At 40.3% G+C, this 13,271-nt stretch overlaps 1 protein-coding gene and 1 long non-coding RNA gene across 6 annotated transcripts in view; one reads left to right on the top strand and one right to left on the bottom strand.

The window, feature by feature from the left end:
• LOC122232930 overlaps positions 1-13,271 on the top strand; it is a 36,896-nt gene that overhangs the window by 17,377 nt on the left and 6,248 nt on the right. The window contains exon 1 of one of the 2 annotated variants that reach the window (XR_006210311.1): positions 12,221-12,296. The exons of the other annotated variant lie outside the window; for it this stretch is intronic. This is a non-coding gene — a long non-coding RNA (uncharacterized LOC122232930). Of the gene's footprint in view, positions 1-12,220; positions 12,297-13,271 lie in introns of those variants that run through there. 2 annotated transcript variants of the gene reach the window in all.
• Positions 2,722-13,271, bottom strand: part of LOC102955883 (methylthioadenosine phosphorylase) — a 41,754-nt gene continuing 31,204 nt past the window's right edge. For 3 of the 4 annotated variants that reach the window (XM_042963346.1, XM_042963343.1, XM_042963344.1), the window contains 3 exons: positions 12,019-12,258; positions 6,772-6,894; positions 2,722-4,216 (listed from right to left, as the gene is read on the bottom strand). In XM_042963346.1, coding sequence (XP_042819280.1) covers positions 4,178-4,216; positions 6,772-6,894; positions 12,019-12,258 — 402 coding nt within the window. In that variant the 3' untranslated portion in view covers positions 2,722-4,177. The remainder of the gene's footprint in view (positions 4,217-6,771; positions 6,895-12,018; positions 12,259-13,271) is intronic. The other variant, XM_042963345.1, reaches the window with a different exon arrangement.

Genomic DNA, 13,271 nt, shown 5'->3' with positions numbered 1-13,271 from the left:
CTGGGGCAGGTAACATTAAAAGATCTGAGAGAACAGCAGGAATCAGGAAAGAAGATTGAGTAGCAACCATTGACATAGAAGGAAAACTGACTGTAGCATCCTTGGAAGCCATGTGAGGAATATTTATCAAGGAGGAGGGACAGATGAAATCTATCAAATGTGTCTGATAGAAAAAGAAAGATGAAATCTTAGAACTGACTGATTTAGTAAGGAGGTGACCTTGAAAATGGTGGTAGTGGTGGTGCTGAAAGTAGAGTGCTGGAAAAGCTAGATTGGAGTGAGCTGAAGAAAGGAGGAGGAATTGGAGACAGAATAGATCTTTGGGGGTTATATTCCAATGAAAGGCAAAGCAGTAAGACAAACAGCATACTGGATTGTGGCCAAGAATTCTTTTTTAATGGGAGAAAGTAACAGCATTATTTGTGTGCAGAGAGAAATGATGCAAAGAGGGAAAATTTGAGCATGGAGAGATGGGCAACCACTAGAGTGAGGTCTTTGACCAGGTCAGAATTACACAGGAATGATCAGATTTTCATAGATGCAAATATTCACTGAACTTGTGCCAAGCACAAGGAACTGAGGATTCCAGTGAAAAAGACACAGTTCCTGCTTTTATGGAGGTTTATCAAAGAGTGAGGGAGATAGGGAAGTCCTTAACTGAATGATAGACCTTTATATATTGGAAATTCTCAAAAGTTTTCCCTTCAATGGTTAGAAATTCTCAATTCCTTTAACCACTACTTATGTGGCATGGTCTTCCCAATCCTCACACCTTCCTAAACTGGTGCTTTTTAGATGGTCAGTGTTCTAAAAATGTTGTGCCCAGAACTGGATAGTGTTCCAGACATGATTTAACAGAATTCAATGTCAAACTAAGAGAGATTATTTTATTTTACAAAGCCAGGTCTCCTCTAGAGTCCACTCCTTAAAAGGTATCAACTTAAGGGGCACCTGGGTGATTCAGTGGGTTAAACTATCCAACTCTTGATTTTGGCTCAAGTCATGACCTCACAGTTTGGGAGTTTAAGTCCCGCATTGGGGTTTCAGACTGACCGTGTGGAGCCTGCTTAGGATTCTCTCCCCGCCCCCCACCCCTTCCCTCTGCCCCTCCTGCACATGCTCTCTCTCAAATAAACTTTTTTTTTAAAGGTATCAATTTAAGAGAGTAGATGCTTACAGTAAAAAGCTCAAACAGTGCAGAAAGACATGAAGTACACAGTAGATCTCTTGATTCATACCTCAGAGGTTATCACCAAGCTTCTTACCAGAAACTTTCTATGAACATAAAGCATAAATACACTATCCACACATCCAGTATTTTTCTGACTTCCACTTGTAACAGACATCATTCCATTCTGGTGCATAAAGATACACATCATTTATTTGAGCTGATGTATCTTATTTAGATGCCCCCACTCCTTTGAGAATTTTAGCCATTCCTAAGCTTTTGCCTACTATAAACAACTCCAGAATGCACTCAGGCTAACTTGCAAAACATGTCAGGTTTCAAATATAACCCTGGTATTCCAGCCTTCTCCTTTTTTGGTTAACACTCTACATATGAAGGATTCTGGTTTATCCACAAAATCATGAAAAACAATGCAAAACAATGCATTATCAATAAAGTTTTTAAGTAGATGCAAATGCACAAATCAGTAACTTGGCACTCTTCCAGAGGGTTAAGTCACTATGCTACAACTTTTCCATTACGCCCATAACCTTCACTAGGGAAAATGAAAATATTTCAAAACTGACCAATGCGTTCCCTTAATTTTGTAGCTAAAAAAAAAAAAAAAAAGTGAAAGATCATGTAAAAAGCATCCCAGGAAGAAAGTCTACATAGTCCTTAAGAATAAGGTATCAGCTGGGGCACGTGGGTGGCTCATGTGGTTAAGCATCTGACTTTTGATCTCAACTCAGGTCATGATCTCATTGTTCCTGAGTTTCAGCCCTGAATCTGCCTCTGCGCTGATGGCTAGGAGCCTGCTTGGGATTCTAGCTCTACCTCTCTCTGCCCCTCTCCTGCTCGTGCATGTGCGTGCTATTTCTCAAAATAAGTAAACTTTAATTTTTTTAATGTTTATTTTTTGAGAGAGAGCGAGCGAGCGAGCAGGGGAAGGGCAGAGAGAGAGAGAGGGAGACACAGGATCTGAAGCAGGCTCCAGGCTCCAGCTGTCTGCACAGAGCCCTATGTGAAGCTTGAATCCCTAAAACCATGAGATCATGACCTAAGCTGAAGTCAGACGCTTAACCAACGGAGCCACCCAGGTGCCCCAAAATAAATAAACTTAAAATGCCCCCCCTTTGCTCATGCTCTTTCTCAAAAATAAACATTTTTAAAAAATGAAAAAAAAAAAAAAAAAAAGACTGACTGATGGGTAACAACAAAAAGACAGGAGTATATGCCAAATGAGAACTCTGAAAATGAGGTTGCTAGAAAAGGCTACTGAATCAAGAAAAGTACATAAGTCATTGGGGGAAAACTGTGCTTTCTGAAGGCAGCAAGAAAAATGCCCACGTTTTTGCCTTGATATCCTCAGACTTCTAAGAATGAAGGAAAGGAAGGCATAGTATTACAGAGTAGTGAATCAGGGTTTACAGACCCAGACAACCCTGGGTTCAGATTCATTAGGCCATCTGTGCATCTCTAATGCGCAACCAGAGTTGAATCACTGTATTGGAGAATGCGAGAGTCATAATCACATGTAACCCAAACAGCTCCATGTTTTAATGCTGGGGGTAACTGATTTATTTTATTGTTTATAATTAGCAGATTATCTTGAAGCCAATCTCCTAGACACAAACACATGGACTTTACAGACTCTTTAAACAGGATATATCACTAAAGGATCCAGTAACAGCCCACAGTGAAAAGTAATAATTCTGAGGAAAAAAAAAAAGATCTCCCTGTGACAGAACAAAACACATTCCTATAAAATTAACAAAAAGCAGTGTAAGAAGCAAGCTTCTATTTTATGAAAAAATCTAAACCACTAACTCATGTAAAATAATTCATCAACTCAAAAAGTAGAAACAAAGATCAAATATTAATTTTAAAAATACCTGACACACTATAATGTGTGTATATAGTCTCTTACATGGTTTAAGACTATCTGAGTATTAAACACCCAGTTTTTCTCAAGTTGTGGCAGGCCCAAATATCGTTCTGACTGTACAGTCACTCATGAAGATCGAACTCAAACAGAATTCTTCTTAGAATTACCATCTTAAATTTTGTATCATTACACCTGTATTTTTTCAAGAACTGGGTCTTTTTTATTTTTAAGACAGCTTTACCATTTGAGTATATTCACTGTAGAAAAATGTGAAGACACAGAAAAATATAAAGAAAATTAAATTGTTTCCCTCCCCCAAATATGGTAACAAAAGATTATAATATATTCATTTCTAGTCTTTTTATACATCAATGCAGAATTTAAAGACAAAATTAGCAATGTAAAATGCTTACGCATATCCTTTTGTCATTTCATATTACAGAGCAGTCATTTCTTTAGGACATTAAATATGTGAAAACATGATCTTTACTTGGCTGCTTCACAATCTAATTAGAGCTAGGTCATAATTTACCTCCAACTGTTGGATATTCAGATTGTTTTGTATATTTGTTATTATAACTAAAACTATATTAGACATCCTTCTTTATACATAATTCTTTGTATCTCTGATAATTTTATAAAGATAAAGTCCTAGGACTAGAGTAGCCAGCACATAGGGTGTAAGTATTTTTAAAACTTTTTAAAACTGTAGGAATTTTACCAAACTGCCCTCCAGAAAGACTGTATGAATTTACAGTTACACCAATAAATAGTCTAAGAATTCCAGTTCTTCTTCATATTTCCTTGGTAACATAGGAAGCTGGATGTTATCTCCTACCCTGTATTATTACAAACTTACTGGGGGAAGGGCAAATGGGGTCTTGTCTTTTTAAGAATTTTTCCACGTGTTTAACTGGTGATTTGCTTTCCTTCTGTTTTCTGAAGCAGTCCAAGCCTTCTAGAAGGCATTTCTGATATGTGCATGTCTTGTCATGTTCTTCCTTAGCAGGCAGGGGCATGAGAGCTGCATGTCTTTCCATGTTTTTTCCATTAACTAGGCAGAAATTTCCCAAATGACTGGAATTAGAAAGTCTTCTGGTCTTCTAGGCAGCCACGCTCTTTTAATGTCTTGGTAATAAAACAGAAAACTGGGCTGTATTCTAAAAGGAAGAAAGCAGGCATAGATTACAGTTAACCAAGCACTTGCTGTAGGTATTGATTCTTAGGATCAGGATAATCACCTGGAGTACTTATTACAAACCAGATTTTGATTTTAATGTTTATTTTTGAGAGAGAGAGAGCACGAGAAGGGGAGGCCAAGAGAAGGAGACAGGGTCTGAAACAGGCTCCAGCTCTGAGCTATCAGCACAGGGCCCAACACAGGGCTTGAACTGACAGACCTCAAGACAGTGACCTGAGCCAAAGTCGGATGCTTAACCGACTAAGCCACCCAGGTGCCCCAAACCAGATTTTGATTTCAGAGAGTGAGGACTCATGGTGTACACTCCTCAGAAAATTCTCATGTTCACCAAAGCTTAAAAACAACCAACCAGAGGTGGGACTTGGGACATAGCTCATAACTCTTTGTTCCTCTGTCTCTCTCTCCTTTCCTGTAAAGTGTGTTTATTTCAAGAAGGTTGTTCAGATTCTCTCAGATCTCTATTCCCTTTCACATCCACTAGGACACATTTTATGCACCAACCTCCAGCCTCGATTAATTTAACGCAATCTCTGTCATTCACCTTATCCCACTGGAAAAAATCCTTGAAATTTTAACATACTGGTATCTCCAAACATAATAGGATCTTCTTTATCACAGCAAGTCTTATATATCTTTATAAACCACAGCTGGACACATAACGGGTACTAAGTGTTTCTGAAATGCATGAGTGAATGGATGATACACATTTCAGTGTACAGAGGTCTGAACATGCTACCCCAGAAAACCCCAAAAGAATAAGCGGTTATTAGTAGGGTGTCCCTTAATGTGACAGAATGGAGGTCATGATTCTTAGTTTTGTCTAGAGCAGCAATTCTTAATTTTCTTCAGAATCTGATGATCAATTTCTTTCCTGAGAATCTGATGAAAGCTACACATATTAACCCTCTTTAAAAATGCATATATACAGAAATACACTATTTTTACATACTTTCAGAAGTTTCTCAGAAGGAAAGGAACACATGAATTTCTACCATTCAAGCATTTTTTACTTAAAAATGAGGCTGAAATAATTTATTGCTTGGGAAATTATCTTCAAATTTAAAAGACCATGGTCAAAATACGGTCAGTTGGAAAACCTAAAAAAAAAAAAACAACCCATCATATTTTGCAGGTGACATTAGCCTCAGCAGCTGCAAAGTATGAGTCATATTTCCCACAATCAATAGTGTGCTTGTTTAGACAAGCTAACGTTATGCTGCTCCTACTGCACCACACTCAGGGAAATATAACGGTTTCTGGTTATAACACTCCCTATTCTTAGAAATTATTGTTTCCCTTTCCTTCTCAATTATAGTAAGGATTGCCTGCATTCAATTATGATGGGGGAAAAGGGCTATCGTTTACTTACTTAAGAACATGTATCTCCTAGGTATACAGGTTGAAACCAACACATGTATTTCCTGTCCCTTATGGACTTGAAGTCTAGTGGGAAAACAGAATACAAATTCCAATATTCTTGACTTTGCCAGTCCTTAAGGCTGACAGACATCTTATTGTAGGGTGTGCTGCAGCCTGCTATATCAGTTTGCAAGAACCAGCTCTGTGTATCTATCAATGGCTTTGTGTGGACAGCTTGAAATCAGCTGTGCTGGAGCATTTACACCATGCAGTCAGCATCCACTCCAAATCATGGTTCCTCTAAGCCCAGCAGTTGTCCATCACTGACCACCACACGGTGTCTTCATCACACTGAAATCGTGGCTCTCATTCCAGGGCTCCTTGGTAGTAGCAGTTCAGGTAGGGAGGGCTTTTACCAACTTTTCAAATCCTCTCTCAACTACCTGTTGTAAGATCCAAGAGTACAGGTGTGTTCTAGACCTTAGAACATGCTAGTTATCTTCTCTGGATAGTAGGGGAATATAATATCCAATCAATTTGAGGCAATTCCTTATCCAATGGGGTTAATCATGAGAGTCACAAAATGTCCAAGTAAAAATCATGAGTCTCTGAGTTTAGCAGTCTGTTTAAATTATATTCTGGGAATGACTACTAGAGTTGAAAAGCTACCAATCTACAACCCATCCCATGTTTATAATTAATCACTGTCTTAATTTGATACAACATCAGCCCTAGGTAGACATTCCTTGGCACCGTTTTGGTATTGCTATCTTAGTGTTTTGGCTTTAAATTTTGCATGGATCTGCCAAACAGCAAATAGCTTTGTCAACAATGTAAGCCATGTGCACAATAAGCACAATCAATCTTCTTTAAAGTATGACTTAGTGATACCTTGCAAAGCATGACAATGTTAAGAACCTGGCGGACTAGATAATAGAACTCTCACCACCTCGACTTTCAACAGTCTTGCATTATTAGCCAAAATATAAAACTACTCAATTTTAGTATGATAGTAAAGAGCATGAAAACTTGTAGAGAAATTCTAGACTAGTATAAAATACATGACGGGCTAAATCAAGGTGAAGTGAAAATAAGAGAAAAAGGCAGCTGAAGGTCTATGGAAGGGTCTGCTTGAAGATAGCTAAGGATACTTACCTTCAGGTTCTGGAGGGTTTCTGACCATTCCATGGACCCTATCTGAGGTATGGTAGTGAGGAGTAAACTTTTGGCTTTATTGGCATTTTCTTTCAGGGTCTTTAAGACCCGGTCCACTGAAACCTAGAGAAACAACAGCACAGGATGTTACTAGCAATTTAGAATTCCACTGCTTTTCGCAGACCATTTTCCTGAGTTTCTACCTCATCTGTGAAGTCAGTTTACTCCAATTCCAATCCCCTGAGCACCAGCTCTGCATTTTTCAAGGCAGTCTTGCTTCCAGGGGGAAGGTCTTGGAGAAACCTAATGACATCTCTGAAAAGCACCACTGGTTCTCAATATAATGTCTGAGAAACCATCTCAGAAGTATGTGTTAGCATGGTCTGGAAAGATGTGGCTAATTCTCCTCACATCCACAGTAAAATGGATCCCAGTCTTAAAACCATTGCTACACTGGCTAACCAGTCAGAAGATGAGCACATTTCTCTTAAAAAAAAATTTTTTTTTTAATAGAACTACCTTATGATCCAGCAATTGCACTATCAGGTATTTATCCAAGGGATACATGCTGTTTCGAAGGGGCACATGCCCCCCAATGTTTATAGCAGCACTATCAACAATAGCCAAAGTATGGAAAGAGCCCAAATGTCCATCGATGGATGAATGGATAAAGAAGATGTGGTATATATATACAATGGAGTATTTATTACTCGGCAATCAAAAAGAATGAAATCTTGCCATTCGCAACTATGTGGATGGAACGAGAGAGTATTATGCTAGTCAGAGAAAGACAAATATCATAGGACTTCACTCATACGAGGACTTTAAGACACAGAACAGATGAACACAAGGGAAGCAAAAATAATATAAAAACAGGGAGCGGGATAAAACATAAGAGACTCTTGAATATGGAGAACAAACAGAGGGTTACTGGAGGGGTTATGGGAGGGGGGATGGGCTAAATGGGTAAGGGGCTTTAAGGAATCTACTCCTGAAATCACTGTTGCACTATATGCTAACTAACTTGGATGTAAATTAAAAAAAAAAAATCTTTTTTAATGTTTATTCATTTTTTGAGAGAGAGCGAGTGCATGAGTGGGGGAGGGGTAGAGAGCAAGGGAGACACAGAATCTGAAGTAGACTCCAGGCTGTCAGCAGAGGGCCTGATGCAGGGGCTCAAACCCATGAACTGCAAGATCATGACCTGAGTCTGACATTTAACAGACTGAGCCACCCAGATGCTCCAGCACGTTTCCCTTTAGAGACGTCTTCAAGACGAATCAGAGTCTCATCATTTTTATAGCTCCCAATGAATTAATGGATGAGCTGCTAATATCACAGAAACAACAACAAAAAAATCCCAAACCAAACAAATAGTCCACTTTAATGAGCTTCCTGATGGGAAAACTAAACACTACATCTGAGGCCTGAACTGGATCAAAAAATCTTTAGAACCAGCTGTCAATTTACAGAAAATAATACAGCAGACAGAAATCTTTCAAACTACCCCAAGGAGATGATTTCAGTGATCCAGATGGTGGGAAACTCTGGTGGGAAACTCTATAGATCAAAAGACCTGGTTTCTTCTCAGAACACTTGGAAGTAAAAAACTGTGGTATTAGAGATCACTAGAAACGTGAACTCTGCCTCGATAGGTTAAGGAATTATTGTTGGAAAGTGATGATAATGTATGTTAGGTGTCTATGGATAAAATTATGGATCAGAGTACAGATGAAATATGGTTGGCCATTAAGTTGGTATGTTCACAGATGAAGCTGGGTGTTGATTTACAAAAGCTCATACTATTATCTACTTTTGTATATGACTGAAATTGCTTCATAAGGAAGTTGAAAATTGTGAATGTAAAATGGATAATTAGAGGTGGAATATTTGTCACACCTCACTATACTTCAGAACGTATCTGAGGTTCAGGGACACAAGGACTGTAATACTTTACTACTTATTTCCTGGTGTTTATATAAAGTCCAAATCCCTCCCACAAACACTGAGGTGTGTTTTGGAAAAAAATGATGGGCACCGTTCACTGCGGGGATACGAAGCAGTGACGGGCTGGGTGCTGCCAGGTACATGGAGAGGCATATTTTAAGCAGAGTCTTCCAGGGCAGGCTCATGAAGCACCCAAGGGACTTACCTTATATTTGCTTTTTTTTTTCCTTACGCTTTTCCTTTTGACTGATATTTCTATATAGACTCTGACCTCTCTTTTCTTTGTTCCTAATGTTGGGTTCTACCTAAAATGCCCACTCTACTAACCTCCTCATAATAAAATCTAACCCTCTGTTTAAAGTTTATTATTTATTTTTGAGAAAGAGCAAGTGAGAGCTAGAGCAAGGGAGGGGCAGAGAGGGAGAGCAAGGGAGGATCCCAAACAGGCCCTGCAAAGCCCAATGTGGGGTTCGATCTTATGAACCATGAGATCACAACCTGAGCCGAAGTCAGATGCTTAACCGACTGAGCCACCCAGGCGCCCCTCTAAATCCTCTGTTTAATGTCTAGCTCAAATGTCAAGTTTTCTTCACACTTCTGCACCCCCCTCCGTCATAGCTGCCATCCGATGACCACCCCTGCATAGGAGCCAGCACTATGGTACTTGCTCAACATATATCATTTGGTTTAATTCTCCCAGAAATCCTGCAAGGTCAAAACTATATACGCCTCCCTCTCACCTTTGGCTCCATCCCACAGAAGAGTAAATGGATCAAATAACCTGCCCCATCTTACAAGTAAATGGAGCAACAGGAATTTGACAGCAGGTTTAGGCAACTCCCAGATCTTCACACCACGCCAGGCTGCACATCTGGTCTAAAGCACAGTGACACACATGGCTGGTTGACGATGCGGCGAACTTCATCTATGCTTTTCTTGTGGCATTCAGCATTATCTGCCTTCATGCCTTACCACTTACACCCAGCTCAGTTTCTCTGCTTTCAACTCAAGCGACTCCAACTGACTGCTTTCCAAACCTCATGTAGTAAAGGAAAGCACCATTTGCTCTGCAGAGGAGACCGATGTTACCAGACTGAGCAGAAAGCCACAGGCAGGAAGCAATCTGCTCTTGGGTAGTGGCAGGGGCTGGAGCCTCCTGCTAATTGGAGGCAGCTTCTCAACACCACAAGTCTGAGCTGTCCCTTAGGTGACCAGAGCTGCCAAGTCAGAGATTATGCTGTGTCAGGATCTGGAAGTCTCTTACACACCAAGCTACTGATGCAAAACAAGGAACCTGTGTTCAAGTATAACCCAAACCCCATATACACAGATGGACAGACAGCAAGAATATCTTATTCGGTTTTGTATGAAAATGGACGGTGAAACAAGCAGTTCTGACGTAGTGGGAAGGGTCACCTTGGAGAAGATGTCAGTTCCCCTACATGTGCTCAGAACAGCCAGCCCTGTACTTGTTCTTTACTTCAAAACTCCTTGACTGTACTTTTGTCCCTTTCTCTATTTTAGTCTATGTGCTGCTGAAGCAAGCACTCCCTTTCTCTATTTTAAAATGAGATAGAGGACAAGACAAATGATCCAGTTTCTTCAAGTAAAATCCAAGGAGTGAAAAGACAGGGGAATATTAGATTGAAAGAGATATAAGAGGTGTATCATTCCAGGGGCACCCGGGTGGCTCAGTTGGTTAAGTGTCTGACTCTTGATTTCAGCTCAGCACATGATCTCACGGTTGTGAGATCGAGCCCCGTGTTGGGCTCTGTGCTGAGTGTGGAGTCTACTTAAGATTCTCTCTCCCTCTCCCTTTGCCCTTCCCACACAAGCTTGCATGCTCTCTCTCAAAACAAAACAAAACAAAACAAAAAAAGGCATATCATTCAAATGCAATGTATGGGTTATAAGGGACCCTGATGTGAATGGTTGTAGAAGACTGGAAGGAAAATGTAAACAGTCTAGATATTTGATTACACTAGGAATTCATATCAGTATTTTGGGGTACAATAATGGTATTGTGGTTATTTTGTTATTTTATTTAAAAAAATAAAAGAGACTCCTTTTCGAAAAATATTTACTCAAAATAATGAGGGCAGGGGAGAGAGAAGCGGGTAGGGGTATATTTATATGACCCAAGACTGGCCATAGCTGGTAACTGGAAAGGTGGGTGATGGGTAACCGGGGGTTCATTATACTAGACTCTCTACTTTTGTAGCTGTTTGAAGTTTTTCACAATGAGAACATTTATTTTGGAAGCCTGACTGAAGTGGTCCAGTGTCTTCAGATACCAGTTGGACCTTGCCGTCTTTCCTGCCCAGAACTCCTTACTAACCTCCCCGCTGAAATCCTTATATAGCCTACATGGCGCTGCCTGCCTCCCTCCCTCCTCTCCACTCCACCCACGCATGCCTGCCTTTCCCACCGCACATACACCAGAAAGGCTTCCCAGACTTCAAATGCTTGGTTGAGTCAACTGGATATATACTTCTCACCATACTATTTCTTTATAAGCCTGAGCTTTCTTACATTGGTCTGCTTAACCTCTGTACTTCCTCCCTAAGCCCCCAAAAAACTCAGAATGTTAGACCCTTACAGGCTTGACTGTCTGCTGTCATATTCCTGCACCAAGCATCATCCATCCAGTCATGGCAGGTTAAACAGATATGAACACAGAGTCCTCTTACCAGGAAGAGGTAATAGGTCTTTCCCTTTGAAAACAAACAACCTGTAGCGCAGGATAAGGAAATTACAACCAAAACACACTTTCATCTTTAAAATAAGGCCCAAGTCTCAGGGTGCCTGGGTGGCTCAGTTGGGTAAGCGTCTGACTTCTGCTCAGGTCATGATCTCATGGTTCGTGGGTTTGAGCTCTGGGTCAGGCTCTGTGCTGACTGTTCAGAGCCTAGAGCCTGCTCCGAATTCTGTGTCTCTCTTTCTGCCCCTCCCCTGCTTGTATTCTCTCTCTCTCTCAAAAATAAACATTAAAAAAATAAAAAATAAGGCGCAAGTCTCAAAATGAATTCCCACTGCACCTACATGTCTACAATGTACTGTTTACTGTTGATCCTTGGAAAGAAGTGTCTTGTTCTTCTCTCTGGAGACCTATTTTGTATCTTCCAATGAGAACTATATAGAAAATATTTGACCATATATAAAAAGCTGACTTTAAGACCTGGTAGAAAGGTGCTTTCTGGAACTAATACAGTAGAAACAAATGGTTAAGGCACCCTCTCAATGGCTCTCGTGGCACCCGGAAACCCAGGTCGTATATATTCAGAAGGAAATTCCACCTACCGCTTCCTCATGCTCCTTCCAGCAATCATAATCTGTCGCCATGGCGATACTTGCATAGCAAATTCCAGCCTCCTTAGCAAGAACCACCTCGGGAACCGTGGTCATGTTGATAACATCCGCCCCCCAGGTACGGAACATGAAGCTTTCTGCCCGGGAGCTAAAGCGAGGTCCCTCAATTGTGACCATTGTCCCTTTTGAGTGGCACCGGAGCCCTAACTTTTTAGCAGTCTCTATGAGGACCTAGAAAACACAGAGTCACAAACTCAAAACATACAAATGTAAGTAACAGTTTAATATTGGTTTTTTCTCCCCAATGTTGAACAAGTTAATTACTTAAGTATTTTTCTATAAATGGCTAGTACCTGGAGGCCCTCAGACAGAGCCTGGGAGATCACGGAAATGTGTTTCCTGGATCCTCACCTTCCTTACATAATCCTGTTCCCCCAGCGCCTTGCACATATGGCTTACAGCAACAAAAGCAAACAGTGAGCTTTTTCTATACACTAGGCATTTGTTTTTATACTTTAATTTCATTTATTAACAGCTTGAAGAGACTAAGCTGGGTTGTGAATATGGATTTGAGTCTGAGCTCTTCACCCCAGAGGCTGAGCTAAGGTTCTGATTCTAGTCACATCTCAAAGACATGCTAGGAACAGTTTCCAAGCTCCTGAAAGGTCTTTCATACACAATCTAAAGACCATTGTAAAAGCTTTTCTTGGCTAGAAGATGATTTCTTCATAATCTCTTTTGCCTGTTGCCTCTTCCACAAACATACAGAAACAGAATGAGGCTGTGCAGGTTTTTTCTCTCTAGGGATAAATTTATCATGGCATCTCTTTCAATGGTAAGGCTATGCATGGATTTTAAAAACATTATTTATTTATTTTTAACGTTTATTTATTTTTGAGACAGAGAGAGATAGAGCATGAACGGGGGAGGGTCAGAGAGAGGGAGACACAGAATCTGAAACAGGCTCCAGGCTCTGAGCTGTCAGCACAGAGCCCCACGCGGGGCTCAAACCCACGGACCGTGAGATCATGACCTGAGCCGAAGTCGACCGCTTAACCGACTAAGCCACCCAGGCGCCCCTAAAAACATTATTTAAAAGCCTGATCAGTTTTTCCAGTATCTAATTAATAATGCACATCTAACCTTTAGGTTATTAATTTCTAGCCTGTGCTTCAACATTCCTTTTTAATTAAAAACAAAAATGAAGTCCTAAAAAAAAAAATTAAGTCTTTTAAACTTAACTG

Source organism: Panthera tigris, chromosome D4 (genome assembly GCF_018350195.1).
Source record: "Panthera tigris isolate Pti1 chromosome D4, P.tigris_Pti1_mat1.1, whole genome shotgun sequence".
In the NCBI taxonomy this organism is placed as follows: Eukaryota; Metazoa; Chordata; class Mammalia; order Carnivora; family Felidae; genus Panthera; species Panthera tigris.
This window is presented reverse-complemented; position numbering and strand designations above follow the sequence as displayed.